A 21,357-nucleotide genomic window follows, 5' to 3' on the forward strand; every position below is an offset into this window, starting at 1 on the left:
AATTGTTCTTAAAGCAAACACGAACTCTGATTTTATTGCCAATGTATAGTCATCTACCTTTTCCAACATTCAGTTTACTTAACTAAAAATACAAATGGTTTCTTTACTACGTCCTGATTTATTGTAAACAGAAAATGGAATCTGCTCAAACAGACCTTTAAATGCAATAAACTTTCATACAGAGATTACATTCATGCCCACCCTATCTGAAAGTTGCTATAATAATTTTTACATTTACATTATACAGTTTGGAGAGCCAATACACATTGGAGGCCATAGCCTACCCCTGGTTATTGACAAATTGGATAACCTCTATTACATATGAGTCTCTTAGGTTTGTACTTAATTATTAGTCTAAAAGAGATATTCCCTCTCTTTTCTCTCTCTTTTTATTCCTTCGCCTCCTAGAAAAAGGCTCATAGATACACACTGCTGAAATCAGTTAAGAAACCACCTGCTTAAAAACAACAACAAAAAGTAAGCACCTGCTGATTATTTGAGAACCCCATGTTTCTCTCTCCCACCACTTTTCTAAGCCATTTCAGTACAAGCACCTCTAGGCATCCTCCTGTGAGTGCGCTCTCCAATAGCAAACCAGATAGATGCTCTATAATTACTGCCAAATGGCACAGCTAATCTGTCTACATCAAATACCTCTCCTACAGACTATTCTGAAGGCTTACAGTTCAAAGGAGTAAGGTGTCCCATCTGTCCACAGCCAGGCTTTGCCACTGCCATTGCGGGAGAGCCCTGTCCAATAAGAGTAGAAAAACTCAGAGTAGCTCTGGGGCATGGCAAAATCCTGTGAAAGGCATACAAGAACAACTTTAGCTTTGAGATGCTTCAATCAGGAGCAGAGGGACATGTGGGAGCAGTAGAACTTCTAGGAGAATAACATGGAAATCTAAGAGGACACACACACACACACACACACACACACACACACACACACACACACACACACCAGGAGACTTAAGAGGGAAAGACACCTGCCAAGAAGTCCTTTAGAAATTTGTCCAGAAAGTATGGAACACATAAGTATAACATACTTTGTCTTAATAAATATTGGATCATAGAACAAGCATTGTATCAACCAGTTTATGCCTGACCCATTATTCTTATGGCATAAGATTAAATTCAAAATTGATATAAAATATGAAAGGAACTGAATGTAGTGTGCATGCCATTGATCTCAGAATTCAGGAAGCAGAGACAGGTAATTCTCACGAATTTTCCGGTAGCCTGTTCTACATAGCCTACTTCACAATAGCCAGAACTACATAGCAAGGCCCTGTCTCAATATACAGATGAGGGAGAGACAGAGACAGAAACAGAGAGACAGCGGGACAGAGGTAAAAATAATGTGTAGCCTGAGATATGGCTCAGTTAGTAGAGTGCTCGCCCTACTTGTCTTGAGCTTTATGTTCAATCCCTGTATTCCAAAAGCAATTTAATTTAATTATACATTAAAGGTTATTACTATTACTCTTGTTTAGTGAATTAAAAGAAAACAAAAAAGTGGGAGGATTTACAAAAAAGTAAAATTATTCCAAACAATGGAAAAATGGAGACATAATTCCTATAGGTATCAGGAAAAGACACTATGAATAAGAACACAATTATGAAGTAAAGAAAAAAAAGAAGATTTAAAAGGATAACATGAATCTCACATTAGGCACAAGAAAAAATGTACATATGTGTGTGTGTGTGTGTGTGTCTGTGTCTGTGTCTGTGTGTCTGTATGTTTCTTACCTACACAAGTACACATATAGCCATATACTACATGTGGAAACTCTTTTTCCATATGCAGCTGTACAAAAAAGCAGTGTATACCTTCTTTCTTATTTGGCTGCTATCTTTGAGTCTTTATATATGAGTGTTTAAATTGGATATTCCTAGATGGCAAGAAAGTAGTAAGAGGCCATAAGGAGATTTCAGGAGAAAGGGAATAGAATGCAGGTGGTATGAAGGCAAGAAATGGAACAGGAAGGGAGAGATGGGGTGCAGATGGGGTGCAGATGGGGTGCAGATGGGGTGCAGATGGGGTGCAGATGGGGTGCAGATGGGGTGCAGATGGGGTGCAGATGGGAGGGCAGGGTTGAGGAGGGAGTATGGGATAGATGACAAATACTAAAGACTCTGAAAATGCTGTACATTCCTACACTATAATCTTACAAAAATATATACATGCACATATATATGTTTAAATGGAGTCACCCTATAATGGGGCAATGCCTTCTAGACACCATAGGCTATCGAACAAAAAGCCAAGTATCAAAAAGTCTTAGAATATAGCTTAGTGGTGGGTTGCCCAACTTGCACTCAGCCCCATCACTGAAAAACCCCCAGTGTCAGGTCTGTGTCACCTCTTTTTCAGCTGTTGGTCAATGAGTCCCGTAGACAGAAGTGTCAATTTGGAGCTTTATTCTTATATAGGCCAGTCTTCTGGAAGGTGATACATGCACACACACACACACACACACACACACACACACACACACACACACACACACAATACACATAAAATTCATACATACATATGTATGTATATTTGCGATTTATTACAATTATTTGACTATTTTTCAATTCAAAGCTTTTATACATTTAAAACAGAGATTGCACCAATATTGTTTCTTTCCACCTCATCCCAAACTGTTAAATTAGGACACTTTTTACATGCCCACTGACTGATGGGACAGTAAATATTTAAGGGAGAACACAGCTTATATCCACTTCAGGCATCACTTGTATCAGTAGAAGTGAGACTTGGCCTTTGTTGTGAGCTAATATGGAAATCTATGGTTCGGAACCTTGGTTCCTTACAATTTTCTTGCCCTGTATTTTTCTTTCTTTTTGAGGGGCGACTTCTTCAAATGCTGAGGCTTGGGAACTTACCAGCTCTTCCTGAGTGCTTATCTTCAGCATGGTGGCATTGTCAGCCAGGCAGAAGTATTCACAGCTTTGCCAGGTTTTACTTTCTTTGTAGAACTGATAACATTTGTTCCCATGCCACTTCCATTTTTCTGGGCAAGGACTGCATCTATGTCCTTGGAAGAGGAAAAAAAGAAAAAAACCACCACACAACACATTGGTTAGTTATCTCTGCAGGGATCTGATGTTTCCTCTTTTGGAAATAAAGAGTGCTGAATATTCCAAGAAGTAACATATCTCTTAGATAGTTGAGTGAGCATCTGTACTACCCACTGCACACTGGGAATGATCTATAATCGAAGTCGAACATTCAGTGAACATTAAAACAGATAGTACTTACATGACGTGTTAGATCTGGTGATGAATGACCAAAACTTCCTTGTCTATGCCATGCAGAAAGTGGACAAAATATCCTTTCATGAGGGGATTCATATGACTATGCTGTGATTTGAACATGAAATTCTTCCCATGGGTTCATAAGCATCAGGGACATAATTTTGAGCTGGTGAGCTTTGGGGACATGATTGGATCCAGATGGATTTGAATATCATTGATGGACTGATTTCTTGATTGTTTCTGAATATGATGGCTTTAGTGGGAGGTGATGAAAATAATGGCTAAGTGAGAAGTCAGTCTCTGGGGCATGTTCTTAGGGCTGCGTTGTACTTAGCACTTTTTTGTGTATACCCTTTTCTCTGCTTCAAGGATGGCACGATGGAAGCTGTCACACGGTGGCCTTCCCTGCCATCATGAATCTTTCCCCTTTTCAAGTTGCTTGTTAAGTATGCTCAGGTGTAGATCCCTTGTACCCACGCTGTTTGTTGTGGATGTTGTACCCATGTGTGTGTTGGGAGAGAGTGGGTACGTACAAGCCAAATAAGTAAGAGCAAAAAGTTGAGAGTAAGATAGAATATGTAGGTGCTTTTTACATGGATGAGTAGTAGTATCATGAGTATCATGGTATGGGTGTCTGGACTTTGGCCTCTGAGAGTCAGAGGCCTGCATCTAAGTGTTCTCTCTCTCTCTCTCTCTCTCTCTCTCTCTCTCTCTCTCTCTCTCTCTCTCTCTCTCTCTGTGTGTGTGTGTGTGTGTGTGTGTGTGTGTGTGTGTGTGTGATTTAATCATATCCATGTCTGAATAACTATTTTATTCTGGAGGGAGTAGAGATCTGAACCCTGTTTACTCTATGCTACATATTGAGCCATAGATCATGCCTTCTGTTTACCTTCTGTTTTGAGTCAGGGATTAAGTGACTCATGATAGAAACAAAATTTCCTCAGGACACAGCACACCCATATATACATATAAATGTGTATGTGTTTCAGGGGAAATATATACTTTTGGTCAGCTAGATGAAAGTGTGTCATGAAAATGTACTGCTTTCAGATATTTTGCTCCTGACACGTAGAGCTAATGAAACATTGGCCATAATGTTCCCAAGCTGAACGTGGCTATTCCCTATGAGCTCTTCCTACAACGAGTCTCTCTATGTAGGAAGCTTCATGTGACAATAGCTACAACATGATCAATGAAGCAAAAATGTTCAGCAAGGCAATGCTCTAAGGCAGATCATGTAGTTTTAAGATGTAGGAAAACTGCATCATCCAAAAATACATGGTCATTTTTTATTAGTTTTTTTTCAGTAGATTATGGGAGTATTATTTTAATTTGTGACACAGACTTTCTTGCATATTGAACTCCTCACAGATTAGATCATTCATTCCTAGTTCCTAACATTTAAGTATCACTTTATATTTAAATTATGTATAGTTTATTTGCATAGACTTTTTCATTTGCCTTTTGTTGGTTTTCGAGCTACCTAGATGAAAAAACTGGATTATCTCTTTGATGATTTAGAATCCTACAGAGGAAAAAAAAGTTCATTGGCTTGTCAGAAAAACAAGAAAAGAGAGAACTAAGGTAAATGAGGTCACTAGTCATGTGGAAAGCAATCACTTACCGAACTGTGCCTTGAGACACTGTTTACTCACTCAATCATCTGCTAATGGGGAAGTGGTGTGGGGAGGCATGATGATGAAACTGTGGTAGAGTTTCCAAAAGAGAAACCAGTAAGGACTGCAAACTGTAGGTTTTTCCCATGTTTGTGTGGTAGAGAGGGCAGAAGAGAGGGCTGATGTGAATGTAGTGTCCTATGATGTAGCTTTCAAGAGGGGAATAGTGAGATGGTGTCAGGTTGAGGGGACACTGAAGTGATGGTCACAGTTATCACCGGTGATAGTTTTGGTTTGCCCACTATTGTCATTTTCATTACCCTTGGTCTTTTGTAAGATTCATATTTTTGAGAAATAAGCCATGGTGAACTAAAACAACTGTAATTTATTTCAAGCTTCTCTGAACTTTGAAATAATTCCTACATGCATCTAAAAGCTTGAAAATTGTAGTTTAGTCCCTGGAAGCTCTGGTTGGTTGGCATTGTTGTTCCTATGGGGTTGCAAGCTCCTTCAACTCTTTCAATACTTCCTCTAATTCCCCCGAGGGGGTCCTGTTCTCAGTTCAGTGGTTTGCTGCTAGCATAGACCTCTATATTGGACATGCTCTGGATGTGTCTCTCGGGAGAGATCTATATCTGGTCCCTTTCATCAGCATGCACTTTTTAGCTTCATCAATCTTATCTAGTTTTGGTGGCTGTATTTATATATGTGTCACATGTGGGGCAGGCTCTGAATGGCCGTTCCTTGAGTCACTGCTCTAAACTTTGCTTCTTCCATATCCCCTCCTATGGATAAACTACTACCAAAAGACTATACATGGACTGATTCAGGGCTCCAACTGCATATGTAGCAGAGAATAGCCTTGTTGGGGCACCAGTGGAAGGGAAAGCCCTTGGTCCTGCCAAGGTTGAACACTCAGTGCAGGGGAATATGGGGTGGCAGTAAGGGGGATGGATGGGAAGAATACTTGTATGGGGGAGGGGGAGGGAATGGGGGGCTTATGGACAGGAAACCATGAAAGGGAATAACGTTTGAAATGTAAGTAAAGAAATATATCTAATAAAAAATGTGACTATTAAAAAAAGAGAAATGAATCTGGGGATCTTTCCTATGTAAATCTGCTAGCTGCCTAAGTAGGACTTGCAGTCCTTATTTAAATTGTATTTAAAAAACCTGAGGCCTTTTCTGGATAGAAATTTATGGATCACAGCATATGTGGGATCCAAAAAAAAAACTGTTTTTTTCTGACTGGCTTCCCTTTAAGCATTACACAGAGCTGAACCCATGCTATCATTAACGAAATGTTTTCCTCGTTAAAAAAAATTGTAGTTATAACTTTCCCAACATTTTCATTGTGCTGGGCTAGAATGTGCCAACGTAACTGAGGCCTATCTCAGTATTTAGTTGCTTATGGTGCTATTTTGATTACTCTAAATGGACTACTATGTTTTAAATGCTCACCTTTGAAGAATCCCTTCCTACACCATGACAAAAATGCATATAAGCAATTATAACTTAATGTCGGATCATGATTATGCAGCACAAACTGTTTATTGAAATGGCAGGAAAAGTACTTGTAAAATATACATGATTCTCGTTACCCAGATAGGAAATTCTGGTTTAGATCGAACAATTTCTAGAGGCCAGAGTGACAGGGACATGCTTACCTCCACTTTTGTTGTAAAGTTCACGACACAGTTTTACGGCTACCTGCTGCAGAGTTTCAGTGAGTTTTCTGTTCTGGGTCTGGAGGGACTGTAGTTGTCGGGACATGTTCCCCAGCCTTTCATCCTTTTCAGTGATGCTGTCCTGCTGGGTATTGGAGAGCTGGTAGAACTGAAAAACTAAGTCATGTGACAGAGTCAGACCGGACAGCTCATATGCCTGTTTCTATTTGCCACACATGGAGGAGACAATAAAGCATATAGTTTAACAGCTTAGTACGGAGAGCTCACATTGCCACATGCAATGGCATAGTTAATCGCTCCCTCCTAGGCAAATCTGCATGTCCACCCCTGTAGGGAAATGTGAAGCCATAATAGTGGTTCATAACGTTGGAAGTTAAGAACTCAATCCTAATTGGTTTTCCTTGTCAAAAAATAGTTTTTGTGTCTAAAACCAGTATAAAACGATAAACCTACCCATCTATTGAGTATCTACTCTGCTGAATATTGGAAAGATGACACATACTATTGTTTCTCTGATTATTAAAATGTTCCGATCTCATTTTTATATATTTGTGGGTTAGCAGATAGGCTCCATGAGGACAAGTCACTGCTTTGATGTCACTCAACTAAAAACATTCCAACACAGGCATGAACCTCAGTTTTCTAAATCTCAAGAAATGTGTCATAAGACATGGGAGCTACTTACTTTACATTCCTAAGGAAAGAAGGTGGTTCCTAGACAGTGCTCTATCAAGACTATGTAAGTTCGGGAGTAAAGAGAGCTAACAGAATTTCTTTTTAACTTTTAAAGTGAAGTTCATAGATTTAACTTTGACTTTAGCAGAATCCCCTTGCCGCCCTGATCTACTTTACTGTGTGGCTTTTGCTCCGAGTCACCTTCAGCAGTTCAGGAAGGGGCTGTATGTTCTTAGCAAATGAAGCCAATTTGCCAGAGCCCATCAAGAAATTTACCTTTGCAGCTTTGAAATGTAACGGTATAACACATGCAATCTTCCTAGCTTGATTTTCATACTCCCCCCCCTTAAATAACTATTATTTGCCAGTCGTTTGGACAATCGTGATTGAGCACTTTTATGTTCCTTGTGTAGAAATTGGATGTGTATAGAAGCCACATTCTCCTACACTGCTGGTGCTCTCTAAAGTACTTATTTACACCCCAACATATAAACAGATACAATACTTATCTCAAAAAGAACATTTTCCTTTAACAGGAAAATGCTCACTTTATTTCACTACATCAACTCCTAGTCAATTAAACAGTTGCCTTTAGAAAGATGAAGGGACTCGAGAACTAAGGTTTTAAGAAACTCATAGCAAGAACCTTCCCCAGGGTAGAGCACAGACTTACACACAAGGCCCAGGGCTGCCAGGCCAACGAGCAACACCAAACACAAGGTCAGCAGGGTCAGGGCCACTGGGCGCCAAACTGAAGAGGGTGTCCCATTCTCTGCAGGAAACAAAGAGAAAATATGGGTAGTAGCCTTTTCTTTCCCTTGGATTAAAGTCAGTTGCCATTAGGTACAGAGGTTGGAGAACCTTTTAGATGCAAAATTAAGGCAGGCAGGACTTTTCCCTCTGTCTTTAGAGACTTGGACACAAAACCCTCTTAACCTCACTTTGTACATCTAGTCCATTAACAAGCCCTGACATTTCTGTCCTATTCTCAGGGCCCACATTAGTTTTTACCACGGCATTTAAATGGCTGTGTTTAGAATCTTATGCTTGTCAAGATTCTGACTGTGGAGGTCAAGTGTACACACCTTTAGTCTCAGCAGTGAGAAAGCAGAAGCAGGAAGTTCTCTATGGGTTAAAGGCCAGACTGGTCTACATAGAAAGTTTCAGGCCGAGTCAGGTTTGCATTGTGAGTCTCTCTCTCTCTCTCTCTCTCTCTCTCTCTCTCTCTCTCTCTCTCTCTCTCTCTCTCTCTGTAATCCAAAAAACTACCAACAACAAAAATGACTACTGGGAAAATTGTTACATTTGCCTGATATGAAGCTAGGCATGAAGCACCTATAACCCCAGTAGCATAGGTAAAGGTAGCGATCAGAAGCTCAAGGTCATTTCTAACTGCATTAGAGAGATAGAGACCAACCAGTGTTGACACAAACAAAAAGCCAAACCAAAACCCCAAGAATCTCAAACCTTACCAACCAGCAACTTCTTACATCATCAATTCATTTGTTCTTACTTTTGTAAAATAGACTCTGCCCACTGAGCTCCACGTATGTGTCTTTAGGAAAACAAATATGTTTATCATCAGAAATGATGGTTTTACTGCTTCTTTTTGGAGTCTCCTGCATGAAAGTCGTAATTTCTAAAAGTGTTACATATTCATTTACTAGATTTATGTCTTCTCCAAACTAAATTATAAAGGAATATGACTGTCAATTTCTCAGAGATGAGTGTAAAATAAAATCAAGCTTCACACCAGTCAAATAATAAAATAAAACATAGAATGAAACAATACAGACAGTATCTTCTTCTTGACTTTGTTTCCATGGTTTGACCTATCTCATTAGACTGTGTCAGGAGGAGACCCATCTCCTGGTGAGATCATCTATTTGGGTTATGACCAAAGCCAACCGACAGAGTTGAGTTGTTCTCAGTGCAGATAATATCTGGAGTTTGTGACAGAATAAAAGGAGAGTAGAACCTGTACCTTCTTCTCTCTGTATTCCATTTAATTGAGAAGGCAAGTTAGGTTCTGAACCAGAAAGAACAAGCATAAAACTTCACTTCCAAATCACTGGAAGCCCACAAGGGTTTTAGGGAATTAGGCAGACCATCTTCACTCTCTCCTCTGTACTCCAATTCCCACCACCAATCTTATCCCTGGTTCAGTAGCAGACCATCAACAAAGTCTTTCCTTCCTTGGCCCCTACACATTGATCTTTATACATTGATAGTAGGAGAACTCACTCTCACCAATAGACAGGTCATCCAGACAAAACTAAATAGAGAAATGCTGGTACTAAATAGTGTAATAAACAAAATGGATCTAACAGATATCTCTGAACTTTTCACCTAAACACAAAAGAATAGCTTCTTTTCTGTAGCTCATGGAACTTTCTCCAAAATTGACCACATATTGGGGCCCAAAGCAAGGCTCAAAGAGAGAAGAAAATTGAAACAACACTCTGCATCCTATCAGAGCACCATAGATTAAAGCTAGATATAAATAACAACAGAAACATTAAAAACCTTACAAACTAATGGAAACTGAACAACTCACTACTGAATGAAAAATATATCAACACAGAAATTAAAAGCACTTTAGAATTGAATGAAAATGAAAATACAACATATGCAAACTTATGGGAAATATGAGGGTGGTTCTAAGAGGCAAGCAATAGTACTAAATGCCCACATTAAAAAAAACTTGGAGAAATCTCATATCAGTAAGTTAGTAACATGCCTGAAAGCTCTAGAACAAAAACAAGGAAAAACACCCCAAAGGAGTAGATGACAAGAAATAATTAAACACAGGATGAAATTAATAATATAGAAATGAAAAAAGATTTTAAAATTCAATGAAACAAAGAGTTACTTCCTTGAGAAAACCAATAAGAATGACGAACCCTTACCTAAATTAACTGAACTCTATGGATGAAAAGACAAGTAACAAAATTAGAAACAAAATGAGGGCATAACAAAAGATACCAAGGGGATCCAGAGAATTACAGAGACATACTTTAACAATGTGTACTTCATTCCATTAGAAAATCCAAAAGAAATGGACAATGTTCTGCACCAATGTAAAATAAAGACCAGATAAGCAATGAGAACAGACCTACAGACCTATAACTTCTAGTGAAATAGGAGCATTCACCATAAAAAGGCCAGAGCCAGAAAGCATGGAATTTTACCAACTTTCAAAGGAGATTTCACTCCAATATTTCTTAATTATTCTACAAAATAGAAACAGAAGGAACACTGTCAAATTCTTTTTATAAAGCCATAGTTGCTCTGACATATAAACCCCATACAGACTCAACAAAGAATGAGAATTACAGACCAATTACCCAATGAGCATAGCTACAAAAGTTATCAGTAAAATACTTACAAATGGAATCTAAGAACACATTAAAAAGATCATCCACCATGATGAAGTAGACTTCATTCCAGAGGCACAGGGATGGTTCAATATACATAAATCAATAAATGTAATCCACCATATGAAAGAAAACCCACAATATCATTGCATTAGATGCAGAAAGGCCTCTGATGACATTCAACAGCCCTTCATGATAATAGTCATGGAAAGACTAGGGGAGGCATAAAAGAAATAAACCTCAAAATAATAGAGGCAATTTATAGCAAGTCCACAGCCAATATCTACCCAAATAGAGAGAAAAATCCATAGCATTTCCACTAAAACAAAAAACAAGACAAAGTTGTCCACTCTCCATATCAATTTGACACAGTACTGCACTAAGACAAATGCAAAAGATCAATAGAACACCAATAAAAAGGGAAAAGGCCTGTGCGTCTTTATGCAGATAGTATGATAGTATACGTAAGTGACCATAAAACTACAACCAGCAAACTTTTACCGCTGACAAACACTTTTATCAATGGAGCAAGATATAAAATTGATACATAAACCTAGTAGCTTTCCTGTATACAAAAGAAAGACAGACTGAAAAAGAAATCAGGGAAAGAGTAACTTTCACAGTAGACTCAAAAAATATAAAACATATTGTGGTAACTCTAGCCCCCCCCAAAAAAAATCCTTGTAAAATAAAAACTTTAAAACATTGTAGAAAAAACTTGAGTAAGATATCAGAAGATAGAAAGCTCTCCAATGACCAGTAAGATTATTATAGTAAAAGTGACAATTTTAGCAAAAGCAATTACAGTTTTAATGAAATCCCTATCAGAATTCCAACAAAATTCTTCACAGAATTTGAAGGACAATTTTAAGCTACATATGGAAATACAAAAAGCCCAGGAGAGCTCTCAAGCTGTAGTACAGAGCTGTAGGAGTAAAAGTGATATGATTTTGGCATAAAACAAACACATTAATCAATGGAATTTAGTCAAGAATACAGACATAAACTGACACATCCATGAACACCTGATTTTTTTATGATAAAGCCAGGAATACACAGTGAAAAAAAGAGACAGCACCTTCAACAACTGATGCTAATCAAATTGGACTGTGGCATATAGAAGAATCCAAATAGATCCATGCTTATCACTCTGCACAAAAATCAACTTCACTCCAAGTGGATCAAAGACCTCAACAAAAGGCCAGATACACTCAATCTGATAGAAGATAAATTAGGGAATAATCTTGAGCTCATTGTCACAAGAAAAGACTTTCTGAATAGAACACCTTTATCACAATTAATAAGATGAACAATTAATAATCAGGACCTCATGAAATTGAAAAGCTTCTGCGTGGCAAATAATACTATCATTTTACCAACTACACATTCAATAGAGGGATAATATTCAAATAATATAAAGTACTCAAAACCCAGTCATTAAGAAAACAGATACTTCAATTTAAAAATGGGGTACAGAGCTAAATGTAAAATTCTCAAAAGAAGATACACAAATGGCTGAGAAACACTCAAAGGAATACTCAATAGCTTTAGTTATTAGGGAAGTACAAGTCGAAACTATCTTGAGATCTCTTCATAAACAGTAGGAATGTCCAAGATTAATAAAGCAAATAATAGTTCATGCCGGCAAGAATGTAGGGTAAAGGGAACATTCACCCACTGCTGGCAGGAGGGCAAACATGAACAGCCTTTGTAAACTCAGTATGGCAGTTCCTCAGGAAGTTGGGAATAGACCTACCTTAAGATCCAGCTACACTACTCTTGAGCATACACATAAAAGATGCTTCATCCTACCACAGAGACACTTGCTCAACTATGTTCATTGCTGCTTCATCCATAATATCCAAAAATTGAAAATAACCTATATGTCTGTTGATGGGTAAATGGATAAAGAAAATGTGGCACACTTACACAATGGAATATAGAATGTTGATCAGTTTTTTTTAAAGAAAGAATAATATTTGCAAATAAATGGATATAACTAAAAATATCCTAATTGGGTAACCCAGACCTAGAAAAAAAAATATGGTATATATTTAACTGTAGGTAGATGTTAGCTGTTAAGTTTTAGATAAGCAAGCTACAATCTATCTAACCATAGAAGTTAAATGTAGGCTAAGGGACTGGATCAGGAGAATGAGTCTCTCTAGGGAGGGGAAATAGAATAGTTATTGATGAACAAGTCTGGGGGACTGATTCAGAAGGATTAAAGGGGATAGACTGAGAAGAGGGGAAGGAGAAGAGACTACTGTAACAGAAAACTAAAACTAAGGCCATTTGATGGGCCACATGAAAACCAAATACAGTAGAAGCTTCTTATAAATATGCACATATAAAGTCTCCAAATAAACGAGGAGATGGGGCTCCAACTAGATATCTCTAGTCATCAAATGAAGCTTCCAGTACCAGGGATGGGTCGCATCTAATAGAGTTATTCACCCTGTGGGTACTTCAAATAACCCAGGCTACTGCCAACATTATCAGTTTCTCTTCTCAAACTGATAGTAAGGCCCTATCACTGAAGACAATGCCCATACAACTCATTGAACATACGATTTGGGGCTGCTGCCTATTTAAAGCCTTCATCATTACTAATTAGTGTTTGCAGAGCTGAAATGTACTCTACACTCTACCAAAGAAGAAAGATAAGGACCAATTGTCCAGCTATAAACCCTCTGATCTGCAGTGATGGCCTTCATTCAAGATTTACTAAAGCAATAATGGCGAGAAGTTGTGGTAGTAATTACCACAATATCTAATTAGATTTAATATCTAATTAGATTTAAGGTTCACTTCATGAAATGGAACCCACACCCAACAATGCTCGGATGGCTCAGAACCTGAGACTAGATTGACCATAAATCTAAGGGAAAACTAAATACGACAGTTCTGCTAAAGGGACATAACAATAAAATGACTCTTAATGACTTCTGTTAGATGTGTGATGTGTGCCTTGCTCAGTCATCATCAGAGACATTCCGTCCTGTAACAGATGGGAACAGAAACCCACAGCCAATGTGCAGAGAGTGAAACCTTAGGAGTCTCAGTCATAAATGGGATGCCTACATCAAATCCTCCCTCTCGGGGTCAGGGACTCTTCCAGAAGAGCAGCGGAGTGAGAGAGAATGTAAATGCCTGAGGGGATGGAGACCACTGAAAAACATGGATTTCTAAACACAGTTGAAACGGTGCATGTATCAACTCATAGACTGTGGCAACGGGCACAGGCCCTGCATAGGTCTGCGTCAGCTGGGATTTCAGCACCGAGATAGAAAGCGAATACAAGCCCCTATCCATAACATGGAAGCTGCCTCCAGTTGACAACCACTTGCAAATGAAAAATTAATTTTCCCCAGTGGAATCTCGTTGAGGCAACAAACCACTCTTAATAGCAGGCCCCATGCCCAGCAGTAAATAACAAACACAAAACGAACTCAATAGCAACTTTGGGGTTTCTTTGTCTCATAAGTTTTAGTCAGGGCATTAATTTTATTAATTTTAATTTTACTGTTATTATTATTTAGCTTACAAGTCCTTTGCATGTGGATTACAGCTTCTCCAGTTCTGTGCTTTCCTGTGTGTGTGTGTGTGTGTGTGTGTGTGTGTGTCTGTGTGTGTGTTTGTGTGTGTCTGTGTGTCTGTGTGTCTGTGGGTGTGGGTGTGTTTGTGTGTGTCTGTGTGTCTGTGTGTCTGTGGGTGTGTGTGTCTGTGTGTCTGTGTGTCTGTGGGTGTGTGTGTGTTTGTGTGTGTCTGTGTGTGTGTGTGTCTGTGTGTGTGTGTGTCTGTGGGTGTGGGTGTGTTTGTGTGTGTCTGTGTGTCTGTGTGTCTGTGGGTGTGGGTGTGTTTGTGTGTGTCTGTGTGTCTGTGGGTGTGTGTGTCTGTGTGTCTGTGTGTCTGTGGGTGTGTGTGTGTTTGTGTGTGTCTGTGTGTGTGTGTGTCTGTGTGTGTGTGTGTCTGTGTGTCTGTGTGTCTGTGGGTGTGTGTGTGTTTGTGTGTGTCTGTGTGTGTGTGTCTGTGTGTGTGTGTGTGTCTGTGTGTGTGTGTGTGTCTGTGTGTCTGTGTGTCTGTGGGTGTGTGTGTGTTTGTGTGTGTCTGTGTGTGTGTGTCTGTGTGTCTGTGTGTCTGTGTGTGTGTCTGTGTGTCTGTGTGTCTGTGGGTGTGTGTGTGTGTGTGTGTCTGTGTGTCTGTGTGTCTGTGGGTGTGTGTGTGTGTGTCTGTGTTACTGTGTGTGTGTCTGTGTGTCTGTGTGTCTGTGGGTGTGTGTGTGTATTACATGATCCTTCTGCTTTTTTGTTTGGCTGCTTTTCTTATTGTCCTATTCCAATCTGTTTGATTTTTGGTTTTTTCTTATTTTATTTATCATTATTATTTAGATTCCAGCTTGTTTTCTAATTAAAGACAGAGAAGGTATAGATCTGGATGGGACAGAAGGGTCAGAGGATCTCAGCAGAGCTGGGGGTTGGGAAATCGTAATCAGAAATATCGTGTGAGAAAAATCTACTTTTAATAAAATCAAAGTAGGAAAGTCCCCACTTTCTTCAGAAGAGATCCTCTGTATTATATATTCTAGGCACAATGTTAGGAGCTAGCTGCTATTGCCACAGTGAAGCAGGAAAGTTAGCTTGTCATAAGAAATATGGTGCCTATGCTCCTGAACTTACACGGAGTAAGGAAAATATGTCAAAATTCAGAGAGGAGTCATGTGCGTGCATTTTATTTTACATTTTAAAATGTGACTCATGTTTCTTAACAATCGTCTCCATAGACAGCTCACACTCTATTTAGAAGAAATTTCAAAGCACTTTTCATCAACGATAACAACCTCATTATGACCCCAACCTGATTTAATGACTTCCAGTAGGAAAGTCCCTGAACATTCTTTTCATTAGCCAGACTGTACCCGCTCTTTTCTTGTTTTCTCAAATATGTTGTTGTTGTTCTAATGCTCTCCTCACAGAATCCTTGTGTTATGCCCTTGCAGCCCTCAAAGTTAATTCTCCCTTAGTTCCTGCTGTTCTCCCTGCCTTTGCTTCTGCAACCAAGCTTTCATGACAGAATGGCATAGAACTTGACAATTTCCCTTTTTCCTGGATGGTTATTTTCCCCTCTAGATGCTTTTCTTGTTGTGAGTCTAACAATTTCTAATTTTGCCTCAAATGCTCCCAACAATGCTGAACTATCTCTCGAGGGACCACCTCCACCTAATTTTCCCACAAAAATAAGCTGTTTTGGAGGTGCCTAATTTTGGCCTGGCTTTCATGTAGTTTAGGGGTTTTAAAAGAGAATCCCTATGCTGTCTCCTGGGGCATGCTTAGAAGGGGGTGTAGATAGGCCAAAGAATGATGTAAACATCTCCAGGAATGCTGAGATATATATAGAAGAGAACACCATCTTCCTGTGTCCTCTAAATACTGCTACGCTATGAAATGCTGGAGTGATGGAGTCAAGTTTTGAATACAAACCCTTTTGTTGTTACAGGAAACTTGGCGGAAGAAGAGTATTGTCATACTTGATTAGTTATTCTTCATCAGGCACCAGAAGAAAAATCTACACTCCCCCAAACCAAAAGCACGTCAGAAATAAAGTAGACATCACTAAATAAGGGCTCTGAGGATAGCCCCAGAAGGCAAGGGGTCTTAAAAGCTAGAACACTTGCAGCAGAGCCAGGATGCATTCATCATGTCTAGCCCTGTACTTCGTGCATTCCATTTCTTCCTACGAAGACGTCCCAGCTCCAGCTGAATAGTCCCCCATGACCCTTCGTGATGAGTTCTGTTGTGATTCTCAGAGCCAGTTTATAGCGATCTAAATCCTAACCCAAATCGCCATCTCGCTTCCCCCTTCCAAACTCTTATTTGACTTGACTTTGCCTCATAATGCACTCTATCTCTGGCACTATGTACCAGGCTAATTGTTCTTTTCTGATGTCCTCGCCACACTGTCGTCCACAGAGCAAAAAAGTCACCCAGTGCTTCATGTAGCTTTTCCAGCAAATTCTTGTAGAGCTGTGACAATTGACACCTTCTCTTGGGATGCACAAAGCAAACTGTTGGTTTAGATTATTCTGTGCTTTCTAATGCCTCAAAAAATAGCATCTCCCCAGTGCCCACCATGGTGTTTAATATTTAGTGAGTATGCCTGAAAGATTTATGAGACCGTGGGAATGTGACTTGTACCTTATTGCTGCAATGACAGATGTGTAGAAATGAAATTAAAAAGCTGGGAGAAAAACGAAACAGCATTGCATTAATTAGAGCAGGACAAAATGGAAATTGAATTGACTTTTGATTATGTGTTTCAAGTAATTACTAATGAAGGTGTACTTTTCGTATCCTTTTGGTAGGATAGCATTTGCAGTGCAGCAGGAATCTTGTTCCTTCTGCGACATCATTGCCCTAGTCTTGACGTTGTCCTGGGCTTCTTTTTAATTTAAAGTGTGATTAGACTCTCTCCAGTATTAAAAAAAAATCGATTTAAAATGTCCTCACCCAATCTTGTGGCACTTCAAGGATAACACATTATATTTTCTACAAAGACTTTAGATAAAGAAACGAGATGATAAAAGTCATAAATAGCTTCATGTCATCATTGGCTCCTTTTTGAGACATTGCTATAAAATAACCAATAGCTTGACCTGACTCTTAGGAGACTGAGATAGGAAGAGTTTTGAGCTGAGGAGAATTCTGGGTATGCAGGGAGTTTCAGCTTTAATGCATGATGATGATGATGATGATGATGATGATGATGATGATGATAAATAAACTTCTATTTTTCTCTGTATTCTTGAAATAATAAGCTGTGTTTAGCCTCCTCTTCCATATTCTGCCGTAAGCTATTTTTAGCATTCCACTCTTGCCTTCAACTCATGTTTCCCATTATTTTGAGTTTACTCTCCCAGTGTTCCAGATGCTTCTTAATACCCAAGTCCCGCTTCCATGTTCTCTGCTGTGCCTTTCTGGAAGCCTCTGATTGGGCCATCATGTCCTCCAGGCTAGGACTGGTATTCCCTGGATTGTGTCCTTGTCAGCTGATTTTAATTGTATGTTTCTGGCTTTATATATCCTCCCTCAGTGATCTTATTCACTCATGTAAATTTTTATGCATATTATTTAAATGGTTTATTCATTTATCCTGTATTCACGTATGGTTAATACATTGGTATCCAGCCCAAAATTCTTACCCTGATCCCAGATTCTTACTACATCTATATTTAGCCAAAAATTCTAACCTTTAACACAGATTCTTCAAATATATGTGTCTTTAGACAGCTCCAAATGCGTCTCACCTCCCAGACCCTTGGACTCATGCTGAATTTGTCACCTTATGATTCTTCCTGCAGGCCATGACAGCACCTTCTATGCAACCCTTGATAGCAGCACCTACAGCATATCTGAGTATTCAGTCAACCTTGGACTCAAATTACCTATCTGCTCACTAACGACCTGAAGCAATCCATGAAGCTCCTTCCCCTCAACTTCCCATCACCATCTACTCTTCCTTCTTAGTTTTCTTCCTCAGTTGAGGAAGTTCCTGGACTAGAGATAAAACAGGACATTGACTCATCCAGGTCTGTGGATTCTCCTTCAGTCCATCATCAGGATAGCCTAGAGATGCTTCTAACTCAAGTCATTTCTCTCCCTGTATTTTTCTTTTCTTCATTACTCTCATTTAGAACAGACCTAAAACGCTCCAGGGAGCCCAAGAGACCTTTCTTAGCGCTCCAGACCCGCACTGCATAGCCACCGCTCAGCTCTGTGCCTCAGCCATACTTATTGCAAAGAATTCTCTGAAAATGCAGAGTTCCTTAAAATCCCCTTCGCTTTCTTCTTGTAAGTCTCTCTGGAGAGTCTCCTCAGCCCTGGACACTACCACTCCTAGTTCTTTATAATATGGGAAATCCTAAAATCAACTCAATGCAAGGGCCACTCTCTCCAGTTCTTTCTGGGTCTCCTTTAGCCCCCAAGACACAGATGGCCAGGCTTTAATGTGCTTGCACGTGCTCCAAGGTAGTATGTTATTATATAGAGAGCTGAGTTGGGAATCTGGTTCCCTCATAGCTCATAGCAGATGGTCTGCCATGTTTGGCACTGTGTGCCAGGTCCTACTCTGAATGTGTGGAAATTGGGTGTACAGTTGTTTATTTTATTTTTGACGTTCTGTCTTCATAACTGTTTTGTATTTTTAAATAAGCACAATTGTTATATGAATAACATTAAAAAAAATCTCAAAAATCTCCTGTGGTATTATTCATTTCTAACAGTTCAAAAGAAACAGGTAAAAAAAAAAAAACACCGACTTGTATTTTGTCACATCATATTGAATCTGAAATTGCCCTGATTTCTACTGCTACTTCTACAGCAGAGGTGTGTAAAAAATGTTTTCTTACAAAAAAATTTTACGACATTCATCTAAATGTTTGCGTATCCCAAGAAGAAAGGGAGATATCACACAGGGAGGCTGAGGAAACCTTTTCCAGATGTTAGCCTCTGAGTCACTTCCTTGTAACCTTCCCTCCCACTGTTCCAATTTCCATTTCTTACAAAGAAGCTGCCAAGTGTTGTACCAAGTGTTTCATCTTGCCCCACCTCTGTCTCCACCCTTCGATCTCAGGGGTACTTATTTGGACACACTGTTCCTGCTTATGCAGATCACTAGCCCTTCTCTAGGCAAAGGTGAAAAAAAAACGAAATTGCATGCTGTCCTCTTGGAACTAAGGTCCTGGGGCTGGTTGTTCATGAGGTTGGCTGGAGGAAGGACAATCCAATTGTTTTGCGCACTTCCTGCCCCATCTATCCTTCGTCCTGCAGCCACTGAGTTCAGGTGAAGGAAGCTGGAAATCCCCAATATCCTTTAAACCGCTCTCTGGGTAGTTTAGTGGGAAAACAAGAAACAGTATCAGTAAGCCTCAGATAGACAGTCAGAAATGTGTGGAATTGCTTTCTGGAGGAAAGGGGTTTTTGTTACTCCTGTTTACTGTCAGCTGAAGTCAGTATGGACAAACGTGCACCCAGCACTTAAAGTGGTCACAACGTGTGCACCAATGCACACCTCCCGTCACTGATGTTTTATAAGAAATGGCACCAAGCCCCAGGACACTAAGGTCATGCTGTGGTAAGTGGCCCACTTGATACCAGAATGTGAACATGCAACATGTGATCTTCTTTATCGAGTGGGGTCTTTGCCCTAGAGCCAAATCTAATGTCTGCTGTAGACCAATCAGATAAGCTCCCCTTTCTATGTGTGGATTATGAAAATGAGTAGAACTGGAAAATTCTACCCAATTGTAAGATAAATAACGGTAACAAAAATGGTAAGGCATCGGCTAAATTAAATATCTTTCAAGTATGATTCAATCATTTCAATGTTTTTTATTTCTTTTTTTCCGGAGCTGGGGACCCAACCCAGGGCCTTACTCTTGCTAGGTAAGTGCTCTACCACTGAGTTAAATCCCCAACCCCCATTTCAATGTTTTTAAAATCAGTGGAATAAAGGAGGACAGAACATGGTATGGTGGTGCCTCCTTATAATTCAGTTACCGAGGAGACAGCGATAGGAAGGTTTGAGGCCAGCAAGCAACTTACTGTCTCCCACTGAATTAAACCAAGTCTACAGCATAGCTCAGTTTTATGCTGTTTCCTACCAGAGGAAAACCCTAGGTTCTATCTCAGCTCCAATTCACAGAAATTCACACCTAAGGGGAAATTAGGATTTACTTCCAAAGTCCTTGTCAGAGGGTAAAACCAATACCTGATTCTGACATGGCTCCTCCAAGATCTTGCAGATTCAAGATGCAGAGATTCTAACGAATACCCAAGTTAATTAGCCTCCTGGGATACCATCTCTCCCTTAGTGTCAAGAGTTCAAAACTGACAAAATATGAATTGGTCGTTTTTATTACCCCAAATTTCCAAATCCCATCACAGGTGTCAGTCCACACGGACAACAACAAGCTGGCCTGAGTTGGCCTTCGTGAGAAAGGAAAAGGAAACAATGTTACTTTAAGGTATAAACCATTTCTTCTTTCCCTGCTGTACCTAATTGGAAAGCTCATATCCCCTCCTTGCAAACTGCTATGCCAGCAATGCAGTGTTAAGGAATCAGACCCCTGTGTGTATGCTGGTTCCATTTTTCCAAATGTTACATGTGTGTAGACAAGTTGTGGAAAGTGCAGTTACCCCTCACTATAAGCCACGGGAAGATGCCCTCCCTTCCCTCTGCCTTGCACATGCCTATAAAAAGTGTCTCATCGCACGAATTTCTCCAGGGCTCTGATCTGCTTGGATTCGAGGAGACAGAAGTAAGTACCTGAGTGCCTGGGCTCTGCTCGTCTGGTGACAGTGGATGTTCCAGAATACAGGCTTATGGTGGTGTCATCGTCATCGAGCATGTCCCTTGTGCTGCTGTATTTGGCCTGCATCCTGATTCCTGCAGAAATGCCGGTGAGATGTGCTCAGATTCCTCGAGGTCGCCTGTCTACTCTCAGATACCTCAGGAAACCAGGCACTGAGAGGCATTCTTAATGGTCTCTCCCTGCAGGCAGCAAGGGAAGCCTCTGACTCCAGTTCCTGCGTGGAGAGGCCCAGCCCCTCCCCTCTGAGCCTGTATTCAGAATGCCAAGTTAGTCTGGCTGAGGGAAAATTGCATGTGTTTTCTGGCTAAGCGATCCGTGAACCGTTATTAAAATATCTGGCTTTTTCAGACCTTGTGTGTATTTGT

The 21,357-nt window shown here is 39.8% G+C and overlaps 1 protein-coding gene and 1 long non-coding RNA gene across 6 annotated transcripts in view; one reads left to right on the plus strand and one right to left on the minus strand.

The window, feature by feature from the left end:
- The window catches only part of Clec1a (C-type lectin domain family 1, member A), a 32,546-nt gene that overhangs the window by 7,942 nt on the left and 3,247 nt on the right, over positions 1-21,357 (minus strand). The window contains exons 2-6 of one of the 4 annotated variants that reach the window (XM_087658929.1): positions 20,947-21,066; positions 7,920-8,018; positions 6,551-6,727; positions 2,896-3,047; positions 684-802 (exon numbers count right to left, since the gene is read on the minus strand). In XM_087658929.1, the coding sequence (XP_087515055.1) occupies positions 684-802; positions 2,896-3,047; positions 6,551-6,727; positions 7,920-8,018; positions 20,947-21,058 (659 nt within the window). In that variant the 5' untranslated portion in view covers positions 21,059-21,066. Of the gene's footprint in view, positions 1-683; positions 803-2,895; positions 3,048-6,550; positions 6,728-7,919; positions 8,019-20,946; positions 21,344-21,357 lie in introns of those variants that run through there. The other 3 variants (XM_087658931.1, XM_087658930.1, NM_001109253.1) reach the window with 3 other exon arrangements.
- On the plus strand, positions 19,372-21,080 carry LOC120102409 (uncharacterized). 2 transcript variants are annotated; one of them, XR_015687098.1, is made up of 4 exons: positions 19,372-19,752; positions 20,030-20,063; positions 20,565-20,644; positions 20,906-21,080. It is a non-coding gene; the product is annotated as an uncharacterized LOC120102409 (long non-coding RNA). The 2 variants fall into 2 exon arrangements; XR_015687097.1 differs by lacking the exon at positions 19,372-19,752 and having other exon boundaries at positions 19,978-20,063.

The sequence above is a fragment of the Rattus norvegicus genome, chromosome 4 (assembly GCF_021556685.1).
Source record: "Rattus norvegicus strain SHRSP/BbbUtx chromosome 4, alternate assembly SHRSP_T2T, whole genome shotgun sequence".
Lineage (NCBI taxonomy): Eukaryota > Metazoa > Chordata > Mammalia > Rodentia > Muridae > Rattus > Rattus norvegicus.